Source organism: Arachis ipaensis, chromosome B6 (genome assembly GCF_059453495.1).
Source record: "Arachis ipaensis isolate K30076 ecotype BB chromosome B6, ASM5945349v1, whole genome shotgun sequence".
NCBI classification, from domain to species: Eukaryota; Viridiplantae; Streptophyta; class Magnoliopsida; order Fabales; family Fabaceae; genus Arachis; species Arachis ipaensis.
The window spans coordinates 9,687,887-9,703,583 of NC_142441.1; the positions used below are offsets into that span (position 1 = coordinate 9,687,887).

The 15,697-nt window shown below is 32.0% G+C and overlaps 1 protein-coding gene across 1 annotated transcript; it reads left to right on the forward strand.

Annotated features, from left to right (window-relative positions):
- The first annotated feature begins 1,543 nt into the window (after positions 1-1,543).
- LOC107646089 (uncharacterized) lies at positions 1,544-10,257 on the forward strand. Its single transcript, XM_088489547.1, has 9 exons — positions 1,544-1,969; positions 5,224-5,295; positions 5,382-5,531; positions 5,631-5,835; positions 6,984-7,204; positions 7,842-7,968; positions 8,079-8,369; positions 8,468-8,569; positions 9,679-10,257. The coding sequence occupies exons 2-9, from the start codon at positions 5,267-5,269 to the stop codon at positions 10,018-10,020; spliced, it is 1,467 nt and encodes a 488-aa protein (XP_088345673.1). The 5' UTR covers positions 1,544-1,969; positions 5,224-5,266; the 3' UTR covers positions 10,021-10,257.
- Positions 10,258-15,697: the final 5,440 nt, after the last annotated feature.

The window sequence follows — 15,697 nt, forward strand, 5'->3', positions numbered from 1 at the left end:
TTAGACACCAAAGTCATAGTCAATTCTCTGTATTGACTCTATATATTGTTGTTAGACTTATAATATATATGAAAAATAATAAATTAAAACTTACATGGCTCATGAGATAGAAAAATAAAGAGAAGAAAATAATCATAAAGATTAAAACAATAAAAAATGTATAACATAGTTCTTATCTTGCCACATTTAAATGTTATATAAAATTAAATAAAAACAAAAGGAGATACAGTACTATTTTTATACGTCAAAAGTTGGGAATAAATTAAAAAAAACAGAGAAATGACTGAAAATATAGATTAGATAAGTAAACTAAAGAGAAGAAGAGATATAAGTGAATGTTATGCGTAAAAGTAGTAACTGAATAAAATTTGTAACTGCAGTGGATGAATGCAATGGAAGAGGATGGAGGCGAGAGTGTTGAAGGAAGGAGAAGAACCAAACAGCAAGAAAAATATAGAAAAGTAAAATTCAAACTGCAGTGGATGGAGGCAATGGAAGATGTGTTGTTATATTTATAGAAGTAACAGAACTGTTTTCATTTTAGTGGGAAGTTAATAGAAGTAACAAAACTGTTTTCATTTTAGTGGATAGTTATTTGACTTTTTTGTGGGTTAATAATTTTTAATTAAAAACAAAAATGTATTTTTACTATTTTGTCCATAATTTTAGTTTGTAAAATAAATTATTTGAGGGCAAATGATGTCTACCAAAATTGGACACCAAACTCTGGTATTGCCTTTATATATTGGTATAGATAATATAAAATAAAATATCTATATCTATAACAATATATAATGCCAAAACATGGAGGTTTGGTGTCCAATTTTCTATTTCCTATTTTAACCCTACTAACATAATTCAAAAATATTATATTGTTACTTATTTTACTAACAGTTACAAAAACTCACGCATAACTTCTATTCAATTCTTTATTCCCACGATCTCTCTTTTTTTTTATTTTTTTATTTTGGTCTGATTCTTCTTTATCTTATAAATTCTTCTCTATACCGCACAATTATTTAAATGAGTTTTTTTGACATCTTAAACTAGGTAAAGACGATGTCAAAAGATTTATTTTCGTGGCCATATATGAAATAAAAAAAATAATTAGAAGCCAACAAGTGTTTAATCAGTGGTGATAAATAGTTTTTTTGTATAGATCTTATTATATTCAGAGGTATTCATTTAAATTATGTTTTGTTTAATTCTATATTGGTCTTTGTTTGTATAGTGTTGTTTTAAGTATATCTGTGAGTATTGTACTCTGATGGTCTGTCCAGTAGTTTAGCCTCATTCTAATTATTCTATTAGAATTTTTTTAATCATAAAAAATATATCTTTTTTATTTTTTTTATAATTTCATCTATTTTACTGATTTTTTTTACCTCCTAATACACTTTGTTATATTTCTCTTACTGCCTTTATTTTTTTACCTTCAACGCTATCGATTTCATCACATCCATCGTTACAAATTTTATTTAGTTTTATTGGAGTTATTATGTTCACGTATAACTTTTACCTATATTTTTTTTCTCTTTAATTTACTTATCTAATTAATATTGTGCTAGGGTTTCACGTTCAGAGTTTCACTCTTGACTCTTCAAAATTAAAATCCTAATTTCTTCTCCAGTTGAGCTTCTTCTTCTCCAACCCCGCTGGCTACCGTCGTTCTCAATCTTAGAGAAGGGCTTCGCCTCCGTCCTCCGTCCGAGAGCAGAGCTTCGCCGCCGTCCTCCGTTCGAGCCCATAGCTTAGCTGCCGTCCTCCGTCCGAGAGCAGAGCTTCGCCGCCGTTTTCTGTCTGAGAGAAGAGCTTCGCAACCGTTCTGCATCTGAGAGCAAAGCTTCGCCGTCCTCCTCCATCCTTCGCCGTGAGCCCGTCGCCGTCGCCGTCGCCGTCGCCGTCGCCGTCGCCGTCGCCGTCGTTGTGAGTCCGTCGCTGTTTCTGCATCCTGCAAATCACTAGATCTGTAAGTTTCTCTTTCTCTTTCTCTCCTATTATGAATCTGCAACTAAACCCTGGAACTAGAACACTGGATCTGTAACTAGAACTCTGTAACTGTGAGTTAATATACTACTATTTGATGTTGATAGGTCAGGTTGTTCTGTTTATCTGAGTCATGTTAGGAGGTGTTTGCAACGTTCATACTTATATTGTTTCTACCGTGGCTAGATATATAATGTTTATTCTGGATTTTCTGGTTTTACATTAAAATTTCATAATGATATGTGCAATGGCTACAGAACACAGAGGTAGAGGAATGTCTCTACCCACACCCACACGAACAAAGAACCTTTTCCTTTTTTCTCTATTAATAACTGTTAACTCATCATTTACATATTAATTATTAATTAACAATATACATCATTCTAAATAAATAGCTGATGGATAGGGATGAAATACTATTATTGTTTTCTTTATGTAATGAGCTCTATTATTGTTCGCTTTTGGCTTCGATTCAATTTTCATTTATCAATTATTTAAAGGAAAGTTTGTGATGTACATTGAGACATCCAATTTGCACGAGGGCCTCTGTTTTGTTATCTTGTGTTTTTTATCTCTTGGCAGAAATTCATTACATTTTTTCTTTTATTTTCTTCTTCTTCAATGACATTATAGCTTCTCCTTTTAATAATTGCCACTCCTACTTCAATGACAACATTAGACAATAATAATCATATTTTCATTCTAGAATGATATGCATCAAAGGAAGAAAAGATCCTTCTTATTATTGACAAATCATGTACTTTGAATTATTATTGTTCTGTTTATCTGAGTCATGTGCTTATGAATTATTATTGGCAACTGAATCTAGACAATTATTCATTCTAATAATTTAAAGTCTTATACTATAATAGCACTTAATTATTTTTTCCCTCTGCTTTACATTTACCCCTCATGTGCTTGAATGACGAAATACTTATAATTTATAATACTATATAGTGGTGTGTTGTGTTATTATTTGTTTCAACTTATATTAAGAAGACTAATATGCTGTTTATTGTCATCATATATTACTTGAATTATTTTTGTTTGTTTGTATTGAAGGCTATTTTATGAAGATGTGAAAAGTGATAAAAAATAAGGATTGAAGGCTATTTTATATCTAATATTGTAATTTCTTTATTATGTTGTTAAATTTATAGTGATCTAACACTAGCTTTTTTTTTTTAAATTCAAGTTATTTGAGCTAATGACATTGTATGAATTTTATGTCTGTATTATAATTTATCAATGAATTTTAAATTTTTGTCTTCATTTATATATGAATATGTAAAAATTAAAATGATATTGATTTTTATAGCGGCGGGTAGGGGCGGGGCGGGACGGGTATCCGCAGGGGCGGGTTAGGGTACTGTAGTTTACTACCCGCGGGTAGTGATAGGGCGGGTAGTACTTGAATAAAAGGACGGCGGGGCGGGGTCGGGTAGGCCGAAAACCCACCCCTACATGCCCCACTGCCACCCTTACACACAACGGCTAAATGCGAACCCAACCCTCCCATCACCCTCCAGCTCCTCCTTCCTCTTACCGTCATCGATCTCACTCCCTCACCTCCGTCCAGCTCCGGCCGCCGTCGCGGAAACGAGCTTCGAAGCCACCGTCGTTATCGTGCAGCTTTGTTCCACCATCGTGCAGCTACTGTTTCAGCTTTGAAAGCACCGTCGCGCAGCTCTGTTCCATCGTCGCCGGCGCTATCTCTGTTCCACCTGTCATCCCTTCGGCCGTGCCCTTGTCCCCCCTCTTGCTTAGGATCTGCTCTGCTCTGTTCTAGGGTTTCTAGCTTCTAGGTATTCTTTTTTAATAATAATTGTGGAATAATTGTTGTTAGTTAATCTGTGAACTTGTTATGGGTTGAATAACTGTTGAATAAGTGTTAATTAATCTGTGAATCTTGCTGTTTTTACTGTGAATTACTCCATTGTTAATGATTCTGATAATTCATCCGCAGAAGGTGATGGGGTCTTCAGGCTTGAATCCTTTGAAACTAAGTGTTGCATGTGGGGTATGCCTGTTTTGTGTCTTCTTCGCTGCTGTGCTCTGTTGACCGTTGTGCTGTGTTTTTGTGTTCAATTAAAATTTTCCTGAGAATTTAGCTTTGCCATGCTTTGATAAATTGTGCCAATTATGCATTTCTTGAAATTGGTATGTCTCTGTAGATTCTAAATAATGTGTTTCATGTTTCTGATTTTGATAATTTGAGTAGTTTATGAAGCATAGTTCACTGTTATTGTAAATGATTTGGGACTGCTTTTGAGGAGTGTATGAAGCAGATTATTGCTGTGTTTGGAGTTGTGTATTAATTAAATTAGTTAATTTGTTATTTGAGCCTTGTTACAGCTTGTTGTTAAATAAAGTTTAAAGCTTCAATATCTATTTATTAGTTGGCTATGTTAATATTATTAATAAAGATGATTTGGAGAGGGATTGTAGAATTTGTCACATAGGTTTGGAGAGTGATAGTTCTGAGTCTGATGTTCCAATTGAATTGGGTTTGTGCTTGTAAAGATGATTTTGTTGCTGCTCACAAAGTATGTGCCGAGACATGGTTTAAGATTAAGGGGAATTTGAGTATAAATCCCATCTTTACTTTATTCTGTTTAACCGCAAAATTTGGTTTTTGATATGTTTTAATGCTGAATTTGATTGATTCTGTGGATATTTTAGACACCTTTTTGTTTATGATTCATGGAATTGAGAATTGGATTGTTTGGTATTGCTCTATATGTATACTTGTTCTATGTCTTGGTGCTGAGTTTGACAAATATTCTCAATTACTTACAGCTATGGTTTCCTTCTTGAACGGGATTTTATTTTTCCAAAAAAAATCATAGAGAATTAGGGTCGTGAATTGTTTAACTGAGTGACGAGTGTAAAGCTGAAGATGATGATGACATAAGTGCTTGGGAACATTAAACATATATTTGAAGAGTGTTTCAAAAAAAACTTGAGTTTGTATTTTGATAAGATCATATGGTTTTGATTGATGACATTTCATGTAGTGTTTTTAAATTTGGAAGATATTTTAAGATTCATATTAGACTATAATTATAGTTTAGTATGTATATTTATAATTTATTTATTATTTTATTTTAAAACAGTTTTTCCAGTTGAATTACGGTTGGACCAATAAATCAGTGAACCAGTGATTAGAGCGGTTCGATGACCGGTTCGGTTCTCAGAACCTTGCATTTGAGAATTAATTTCTTTTACTAATTTCAGGTTCAAGAACCAAGACTTCCGTCGTCTTCTTTCAACGTCAAAGATGTGGGCCCTTCGTTGTCTTCCTCTCAGGTAACTGTCTTCTTCCTCTTCCTTTCTCTCTATTTGTCTTAGCCTCTTAGGGGCTGATTCTTTAATCGTGCGAGTTCTTTCTATAGGAATCGAGTATTGAGAGCTTCTTACTCCAAATCAATATCAGCTACTTGGGTAGAAGATGATTTTGGAACTTCCAAAAGGGTCTTAACTAGGGATGAAGACTTCAAGTCAAACTTTCGTCTTCCTGTTTCAGATCTTTCTCCGTCACATATGTGGGCTTTTCATCGAGCTTCTCTAATCCTAACCCTAATCTCTTCCTCTTCCTCTTCCTTTCTCTCTATTTGTCTTTAATTGTGCGAATTCTTTCTTAGGAATCGAGCATTGAGAGCTTCTTGCTTCAAGTTTTACCGTTCCTGGCATGCCTCCCTGAATTTCACTATGACTAGGCGCCAATTTTCTGGTAGCACGACAGATCAGGATGAATCCAGTGATGATGAATCAGACAAGATGGATAAGGGGGTTGAAGAAGGGAAAATACCAGTCTATATCCCTTGGAAAAGCGCGGCGTTGTTTAAGGTAATTGGATCAAACTATTATTAGCTCCCCATAGATAGAACATAGCATTAAAAGTATTCTGCTAGTAATTAAAACTATTAGATTTGTGGTTGGTTTTGTGTAGTACCTGAAGGAAACTGAACGTTTCCCCATAAATAGAACATAGCATTAAAAGTATTTTGCTAGTAATTAAAACTAGAGTAATTATCCAAATCAGTCCCCAAGGATTTTAGAATCGGACATTCTAGTTCCCAAGGAAAATTAATACACAGATCAATCTCCAAGGTTTTACTCCGGTAGATAAATCAGTCCCCAGTTCATTTTCCGGTAGAGTAATTACCCAGACCCAGATCAGTCTCCAAAGATTTTAAAAAAGGACACTTTAATCCCCAAGAAAAACTAATGTACAAATCAATCCCCAACGTTTCTATCTGTTGGATATAATAGTCCTCTGTCCAAAAATAAAATAAAATAAAATAATTACTATTATTAATTGCACAATAATATTGTACTATATTTTTTGTATTTTTTTGACAAAAATAATGATAAATTTATTCATTAGATTCTTAATACATTTTTTTAATACATATTTTTTAATACAAACATTTTTTTTACATAGCACATCTTTTAATTATATTCAATACAAAAATAGCAAATGGTTTTAACCTTGAATTTCTTGTAGAATAATCTCTAATAATTTTATTATTATTATTGAGTGACTATATATATATATATAACGAATAAATTTATCATTATTTTTTTCAATAAATGCAAAAAAATATAGTATAGTATTATTGTACAATTAATAATAATAATAATAATAATTTTATTTTATTTTTGGACGGAGGACTGTCTAATATAGTGAAACGTTGGGATTGATTTGTACATTAATTTTTTTTGGGGACTAAAATGTCTATTTTAAAAATCTTTGAGGACTGATTTGGGTAATTACTTTGCCGGAGAATGAACTGGGGACTGATTTGTCTGTCGGAGTAAAACCTTGGGGATTTATCAGTGTATTAATTTTTCTTCAGGACTAAAATGTCCGATTTTAAAATCCTTTAGGACTAATTTGGATAATTACTCTTAAAACTATTAGATTTTACTGAAAAACCATTTATTTGAATTAATAATACATGTTGGTGCTTATTTTATTTGAAATTATGCAGATGTCTAACAGTGACAAAAGAAAAGGAAAACAAAAGATGACATCCAACAATAAAATAAAAAAGGTGAAATTGACACGACTTGCTGAAAGTTTAGAACCAATAACATCCAATTCTACCACTACTCCATCTGCTACAACGGCCAATACACTTTCCTCATTACATGCGTCTTCAAATGTTGAGACAAGTCAAAGGAAGCTAAAACTGGACTTGGCAGGAGAAGGGTACGTTTATATAGAATAAATGTACATAACAATTAAACTACTTATTAATAGAATAAGAAAATAGATACTTATTCAGATATAAAGAATAAACAATATAATGATTGAATAAGAAATTAAATATTATTTCTTAAAAAATAAATAGATCCTGAAAATCTTTATTAATTTGTTTTGAATGGGTCTTATTAGTTATTATTATATCTCAATCTCAATGATATATATTTCTGATTAGTTATTAGTATTTTTTAAGGGTATTATAGCATTTTCTGGTAATTACAAATGACTCTTGAGTTCCCCCTAGTTTTGTATTTTTTTATATATTTAACATTTAACCATGACAAACTGCTTTGTAATATACCATTGTTCATTAATTTATTGATGTCCACTATAAGAAGATTTCACTCCTTTGGTGCTTGATCTGTTGTCATCAACAGATTTTGTTTTGTGTTTTGTGGGGATAGATTTACTTCCTTAACAATTTTTTTTGGATTTAGGATAAATTTATTCTGTTTTTACTATTAGAACAGGGCCTTATCATTCTAAGTTTACTTCCTTAACACCATACAAGACTACAATAATTTTATTTTTTGAAGTTAACCTTTTATATTGTATTCCGATTGATATTAAGTAATATCTACAGATTTTTACCTTCACTTACCGCGGCTCATGCAATTTCGGACATCATTAAAGGGCATTACTCTCAGCCGTGGCCTTCGTGGAAAAAGATACCAGATGCTACTAGGAAATTTTGGTGGGAAAAGTTCAAAGTAGGTTTTAGAGAAACGTTTAATCTTTGGTAGATTAAGAATTAGTTCTAAGTTTGAAAAATATAATATATATCAACTTATAACTATTCTTGCTTGTGTTGATTATCCAGAGCAAACATCAATTTTTTCCTCCAGATCTTTATTGGGCTCGAAAAAATTTTGAGAGGCGAGGTGTGGCGTTACTAAAAAATTTGTTGGGAAAAGCTCGTGCAAGTCGTGTCAAACCTCAATGGATAGAAGATGGTGTGTGGGATGCTCTCTGTGCTTATTGGAATACTGACACTGGGTTTCTACAAAAGAGCACACAAGGCAAGTCAAATCGAGCATCTGGTTGCAGCGGATTTGGAGCGGCTCTTCATACTGCTGGCCCAATTTCCGTTACCCAACACAAAACTAATATGGTGATGTTATATAAAAACTTAGATCTTTTATGTTATAATTTTATACACTTCAATTGGTAGTTGATACTCGTAGGTTTTTTAATTTATATGTTTGGTAGAAAATATCATTAAAGAGGATTCCAACACAGTTAGAATTGTTTGCGAAGACCCACAAACACAAGGATGAGACATGGGTGGATAAGAAATCAAAACATGTTGCGGTGAGTCTATTTTAATCAAAATATATATCTCTCCCTCTGTATATATTATTTTAATATTGCATTAGGGCTAGTGTTTCAGCTCATAGGGCTGTTCTGTTATTTTTTATCAACATATATGCCCCCTCTGTAGTTGTAATATTTATAGGGAATGCAAATATCATCATATTGTATTGGTGCTGATGTGCATTAGTTGTAGCATCCTTTTGGAAATTCCAATAGACAGAGGCCTTGCAAGTTGTAATTAAACTATAAATATAAGAGGGAATGAAAATATCATGTTAGTAATATAAAATCAGCCATATTCATACACACAAACACAATTATATATTCTTCTTCGCAAAGAATATATGCATTTATTTACTAGTTACAAGTCCCACCCCATAACTTACTATAAAATCACATGGCATGCTAAAATAATATCATAGAAGATATAAACAATTAAATGAGATGAGTTTTAGTTGTTGTGATGTGGGAGGTCATCAGCAACAAGGAGGTAGAAAAGTCCCATAACACCACTATGCAGCTTAGTGTTGCTGTAGTCAACCTCCAAAGTCAAAACTTCACCATTAGAGATCTTGATAGAGCCAGGTTGAGGGTAGCAAGTTGTCATTCCCACCAGGTACCCTTTCTCACTTCCTGCTTCACTTCCATTTCCATATTTTGGTAGTGAATTGCATATGACTCTTCCATCCTGAAATTAGTTAAAGTAAAATTAGTTTGGCAAAAATATTGTTTAAGAGTTAAACATCAACCACCAAAGAACATTTATGATTCTATGCGATAACATGAGTATAGTGATGCTCATAGCTAATCCAGTGTTATGATTCTATGCAACTTGTTTTTCTTTATCTTTATAGGTGGAGTATCTAACTAATTCCCATGACTGTTGACATTTATCATTAGCAACTGTGAACTTTGAACTGTTTATTTGACCGAATCCTCCAAGAACTTAATGAGTCTTTGAGCTTTGTAATTGTTACTTAACATGCTTTATTTTTAGTTTTCAAAGATGGCAGGATGAATTTAATTTTCATTGAGTCTTTGAGCTTTGTAGTTGAGCACTTAACATATACTTTAATTTTCTGCATGCATGACGGGATGAATTTAAGAATGCTATAGAAGAGGCTATACAAAAAGTATCTGAAGAAGGAAGTAATGCACCAAATAAGATGGATGTGTGGTATGAAATAGCCAGATTTAAAAAGGGAAGAATTCATGTACTTGTAATAAAATTCAACAAAAAGGGCTCCAGAATGTTAGAACATGAAGAAGTAATGAAGAGAATGCAAGAGTGGTTGCAAATGTTAGAACATGAAGAAATAATGAAGAGAATGCAAGAGCAGTCGCGAATGCAAGAAGAGAACACTGACTTAAAAACTAGGTTGGAAAAGACAGAAAGAAGACTTGAACTCATTAACAAGCTTAATTTAAAATTCCGATTTCTCAACTAGAAGGCGGACAAATATAGGAGATGATGAAGATGGTGAACGTACGTCTGAAGAATGATTAGTAGTTTGTGATGCTAGTTGGTTAATAGAGTTTAAATGATGTAATTAGTAATATGAGAGTGTTGCATACTTATTATTGTTGTCTATGATATTGAATTGATGAGTTATTTTGGTTATTGTTCAAGTGTGTTATGATATTTTGGTTATTGTTTAAGTGTTATTTACTTTTATGTGTTAAAAGTGTAGGTTTTTAGTTGATGGTTTTTCAATATTTGATGGTATAAATGTAAAAATTTAGTAAAAATGATAATTAAAAAAAAAAAAAGACTAAAATGCTTGATTGACAGGTCCACACTTAGCGACTGAATTAGAGACTGAAATGTTGATCCCAAATTAGCAATCGATTTAGTGATCGAAATAACGGTCGCGAATTGGATACCGAAATACTGGTCACAAATTAGTGACCGATTTAGCGATTGAAAAGTTGGTCGCTATTTAGCGACTGATTCACTCAGCGACCGATTTAGTGACCGATATTCGTTGGTGAGGGTTTGGTGGCCCTGAACACAAATCGGTCACTATTTTCTTATTAGCGACCACCCAAATAGGTCGCTAAATCGGTCGCTAATCCGGTAATTTCTTGTAGTGTTGTGTTATCAAAGCGTTTGTTCTGTATTTAGTTTCATAAATTAAATTATAATTTAATTAATATAATATTTTAATTATTTTTTAAATTATATATTGTTTAAATGTAGTTGGTCTTTTTATATTATATAATTATTTATTATTTTTAACTCTAAAAAAATTCAAACTTTAATTCCTGTGCATTATACTTTATAACTTCTCAACGTTAAAAAATTTTGATAATTTTTTAGATGCTAATGAGTCGAATAATAATTTTTAATAAATTTTTAGAAATAATTTATTATTTTATTTTAAATTCATAAATATAAGAAAATGTAAATTTTTTGAAATTTGAACTAAAATACCAAAATTAGATTTCTATTCTTATTATTTTGATCTTTTTAAAATTTTATTTAAATTTAAATAAAAAGGTAAAGTATATTTTTTGTCCCTGAAGTTTACTAAAAGTTTCAAAAATACCCCTAAGTTTTAATTTGTTTCAATTTTATCCTTAATGTTTCCGATTTGCATCAATTTTATCCTTATCTTCAAAATTTTTGGTCAAACTATGGTCAACATTAATTTTTTCCAATAACACCCTCCAAACCCTATTCTCTTTCATCATCATCCCCAAACTCACTCAGTAACATTCCCATCCCTCACTCCCTCTCCGATTGTCTCTTCTACCGTGTAGTCTACCTCCAGAAGAACTCCCTCTCCAGCCACCTCCCTCCGCCGCTCCTCAACCTCACCAACCTAACCTCGCCAACCTCCAACTACTCAACCTTGCTCACAACCTCCTCTCCGGCACGCTCTACCCCCCTCCCTCCTTTCCCCTTCTTTCTTCTTCTTTCTTTTTCCTCCATCCTCCTCCGCCACTATTTCCCCCCCCCCCCCCCGCGCCACCACACGACGCCGCCACCGTCCAACCGCACCCCCCTTCAACCAGCAACACCACCCCTTTCCCCCCCTCCCTTCCCATACCCCCATCACTCCTTCCTTCCCCCTGCCGAACAGCCGCACCGCTGTGCCCACCACCGCCAGCTGCCATGCTTACCACCTCCCAACATGATTTCAATGAAGATGATAAAGGTAGAATCTTTTTGTTGAAATCTTTGAGACCATGCTTGAAGATACGGTACCCACAAAGAAGAGAAAGTAATTGAGAATCAGAAGGGACATGTACCTCTTATTTGTTATGGAGTTTTGATCTGTTGTTGCATGGAGCTGTTGTTGTGTTTTGTTATTGTTGATGTTGCTGTTGCCCTTTTTTATTTTGCTTCTTCTTCTTAAATGTTGATGGATTTGATTTCAAGTGCTTCATAGCACTTGTTGGTTGGAGCCATGGTCAGGGATTGGTGGTGGAATGCTGGGTCTTGTAATGGAGTCTTCTCCATGAAAGAGAGAAGGAGGTTATGATATACATCACTTGCGGTGGCCGGAGTTGGGACACAAACGGCGGCGGGAATGTTAGGGAGGAGTTGTTCTTGATGATGATGAAAGAGAATAGGGTTTGGGGGGTGTTATTGGAAAAAATTAATGTTGACTATAGTTTGACCAAAAATTTTGAAGATAAGGATAAAATTGATGCAAATCGAAAACATTAAGGATAAAATTGAAACAAATTAAAACTTAGGGGTATTTTTGAAACTTTTAGTAAACTTCAAGGACAAAAAATATACTTTACCCTAAATAAAAATATTTTTTTATTGGTATTTGTGTTTTAAAATTAATAAAATTAATGAATAATACATAATCCATTAACTTAAAAGTAAGATTTATTACTTATATAGCTAGGATAAACATAATAAATCGAATTAAGTTGATTCGATTTATTACTGATGCAATATATACATGGTAAATTAAATCAACTTAATTCGATTTATATAAAAATATTTAGGATACGGCGTATAACTAATTCTAATTTAAAATATTTATGTAATTTTAAACTCTATTTATTTTATTAGCCTAAATTACTCTATTTTTTAAAAGTAGAGATTTAAAATTAGATTCAGCCATTCAATTTCAAAAATAACATATACTAGAGTCAAAATATTTCTTACGTATAGCTAGTAGAAAATGTGATTTATCATTCTAATCTTATACGTTTAATTTAAAAAGATATACCTTGATCAAATATCATTCATTGAAAAACGACATCTATATGTATACATTGAAAGCTAAGAGAATGCATAAACGATTCTAATATAATTTAAAAATTGTTTTAATTAAACAACAATTATTTTATATGAATTTCTAATTAGTAGAGTAATATAACACTTTCATGATGCCAATAGGCATTTACTCCGATTCTCATTCTAAAAGTTACATTTTGGAATAAAAAATTGTAAAGTTTGAAGAATTCGTTACATCGTAAATTCACGACGTAAACCAAAAAGGTTTTTTTTTGGATGGTAACCAAAAAGGTTTAGATGGGAGAACTTGCATATAATATTATTAGTGCATGCCATTTATAATATAATAAAATAAATAATCATCAAAGTATGTACCAAAAAAAAATTCTGATGTAGTAATTTAAATTATATTTATATTTTTTTTTGTTCAAACAATTTTTTGTACTAAAGTGTCTTTGTCTTATATTTTGTATTTGTATGTAGTATCAAACACACCTATGATAACATACACATCTTTTTTCTGTAGTTTTGAAAAATGTTAAGTAAATAACTAATTTTAAAAATAAGAAAAAATATATTATTAATTTAATATTTAATACTTATATAATTTAATTTTTATACATTATTAGTATAAAATAATAATGCATAAATAATCAATCATATATTGTTATACCAATAAAAAAAATTAATTTTAAAATTTATTATGTCATCTTAATGTATGAATTAGATTGAATAATTGTATTAAATTTTTTTATAATATTTTTTTTATTTTTTTGTATTTATGTTATATATTTATTTATTAAAATTAACTATTAAAATTAAATATTTACTTACCAAAAATAAATATTTATATATAAATATAAGTATTATTTAATTTATTTTTAATACATATTTTTTATTAGAATTTAATTAAATTGTGTTATAATAATAGAAATTTTATAATAATTTTGATGTATTTAATACATTAAAACGTAAAAAAAAAAAAATTTATAAAACAATTTTTTTATAATATGCTTAACTTATATCTTTAGAATACAAATTATCAAAACTATTTTTATTAATAGCTGATGAATTTGGTGTTCACTATCATTGATTTGTTAAATGTAATTTTTAAAAACGAGTTATTAGCCTTTGCTCAAAAATTATTTTTAATATGAGAATAAAGATGATGTTTTGATTTAAGATTGATATTTAAAGTATATTATAATATTATGGATATGTAAAAAATGTGTTCAATACGTATTTTAAGTATTGTCAGAAAATGTTTACTTCAATACGATGATAAATTTATACGTACCGATACGTTTAAAATATAGACAAATAATAACTAGAAATGTGAAATTTATTTTCTACATCAGCATTTAATTTTTTGTTTAAAAATATATATTATATTATCATTTTTACTATAATATTTTTTTAATTAAATACAAATAAAAAATATTTTTTTATTTAATTTTATAAAAAGACCTAAAGATCTTTTTTTAATATTTTTTTTTCAAAGATAAATATTATTTTATTAATATAAAATAAAAGTGTTTCCATAAAGAAGTACAAAAGAATTGGGTATTCCCATTTATCATCAGCTGTGACTGAAAGACTAAGAGCTTAAAGAAGAGTAGAAGTAAGAGTAAAGAAAAAGTAGCAGGTTCACGAGTTCACGCACTAAATTACTGGCTTCTTTCACTATCTCTGGTGCTGGGCTTATTACCTTCTCAAAAACGCGCTTTCCAAGTGCTCCAACACAGCGCCGCTATGAGGAGGGTCTTTTGTCTACCGTCGAATTGAGCCGCTGCCCAGGATAAGACTCGTTGCCACCAATTGAAAAAAGTTTCTTTTTCTCTCATCCATAGGTCAAGGGTTATTAAGCTTAGGCTCCATATTATTGAAGACAGGGGGCATTGGAACAAAGCATGAGAAATTGATTCAGCCTTCAACATGCATCTTGGACAAGTGGCAGGAGTGGATGCGAACTGGCTGTGAACTTGTTGCAACACTGGAAGCTTTTCATGAAGACTTTTTCATAGAAAAATCTTAATTTTATGTGGTAATTTCAACTCCCAAATGCTATTCCAGACTCTGTTGTGTATGTTCTGGGGCCTCAATGAAGTAGGAGAATGAAAGAATCCATAAGCAATTTTGTATCCTGACCCAACTTCATATATACCAGATTTTGTCCAGCACCAATTAACTTCATCCTCCTCCTCTGTTGGTTTGATTGAAAAAATTTTATTGCATATATCAACTGAAAAAATCGACTCAATCAGATTTTTATTCCAACTTCTATCAGGATTTAGTAACGCACTAACGTAATACACTTGCATATTTGGCGGGATTGTGAGTGCATTTTGAGGGACATTAAGGGGCACTGGTGGTGGGAGCCAGGGGTCATGGAAGATGCGAACATTAGTGCCAGAGCCTATTTTCCATAACAAGCCTTTCTCGATCACCTTGCGCCCTTCAAGAACACTTCTCCAACCCCACGACGGTACGCTTCCTATCTCTGCATGTAGGAAATCTGTATATCTGAAATATTTAGCTTTGAGCATTCTTGATATAGTAGAATTAGGGTATTTCATTAGATGCCAACATTGCTTTCCCAATAAAGCCAAATTTTGCGCCCTTAGATCCTTGATCCCCAGCCCTCCATCTTTCTTTGGTCTCGTCATTGTGTCCCATTTAATCCAAACCATTCTTCGTTCTGCGCCTTTTTGACCCCACCAAAATTGCGAGAGCATGCTATGAATCTCAGTCAACAGCGTGTCCGGGAGCTTGAAACAAGAGAGTGTATAAATAGGAATCGCCTCCCCCACCGTTCTCAATAGCGTGTGCCTGCCACCTGATGACAATATACTTCTTTTCCAACCCATAATCCTCTTCTGAACTTTATCCTTGATAGCTCCAAAGGTTGCTTTCTTTGATTT

Coding starts and splice junctions, on each gene's coding strand:
- LOC107646089 (XM_088489547.1), top strand. CDS start 5,267: ATGTGGGCCCTTCGTTGTCTTCCTCTCAG. Junction 5,836..6,983: donor AAAGCGCGGCGTTGTTTAAG/GTAATTGGATCA, acceptor GAAATTATGCAG/ATGTCTAACAGTGACAAAAG. Junction 7,205..7,841: donor CTGGACTTGGCAGGAGAAGG/GTACGTTTATAT, acceptor TAATATCTACAG/ATTTTTACCTTCACTTACCG.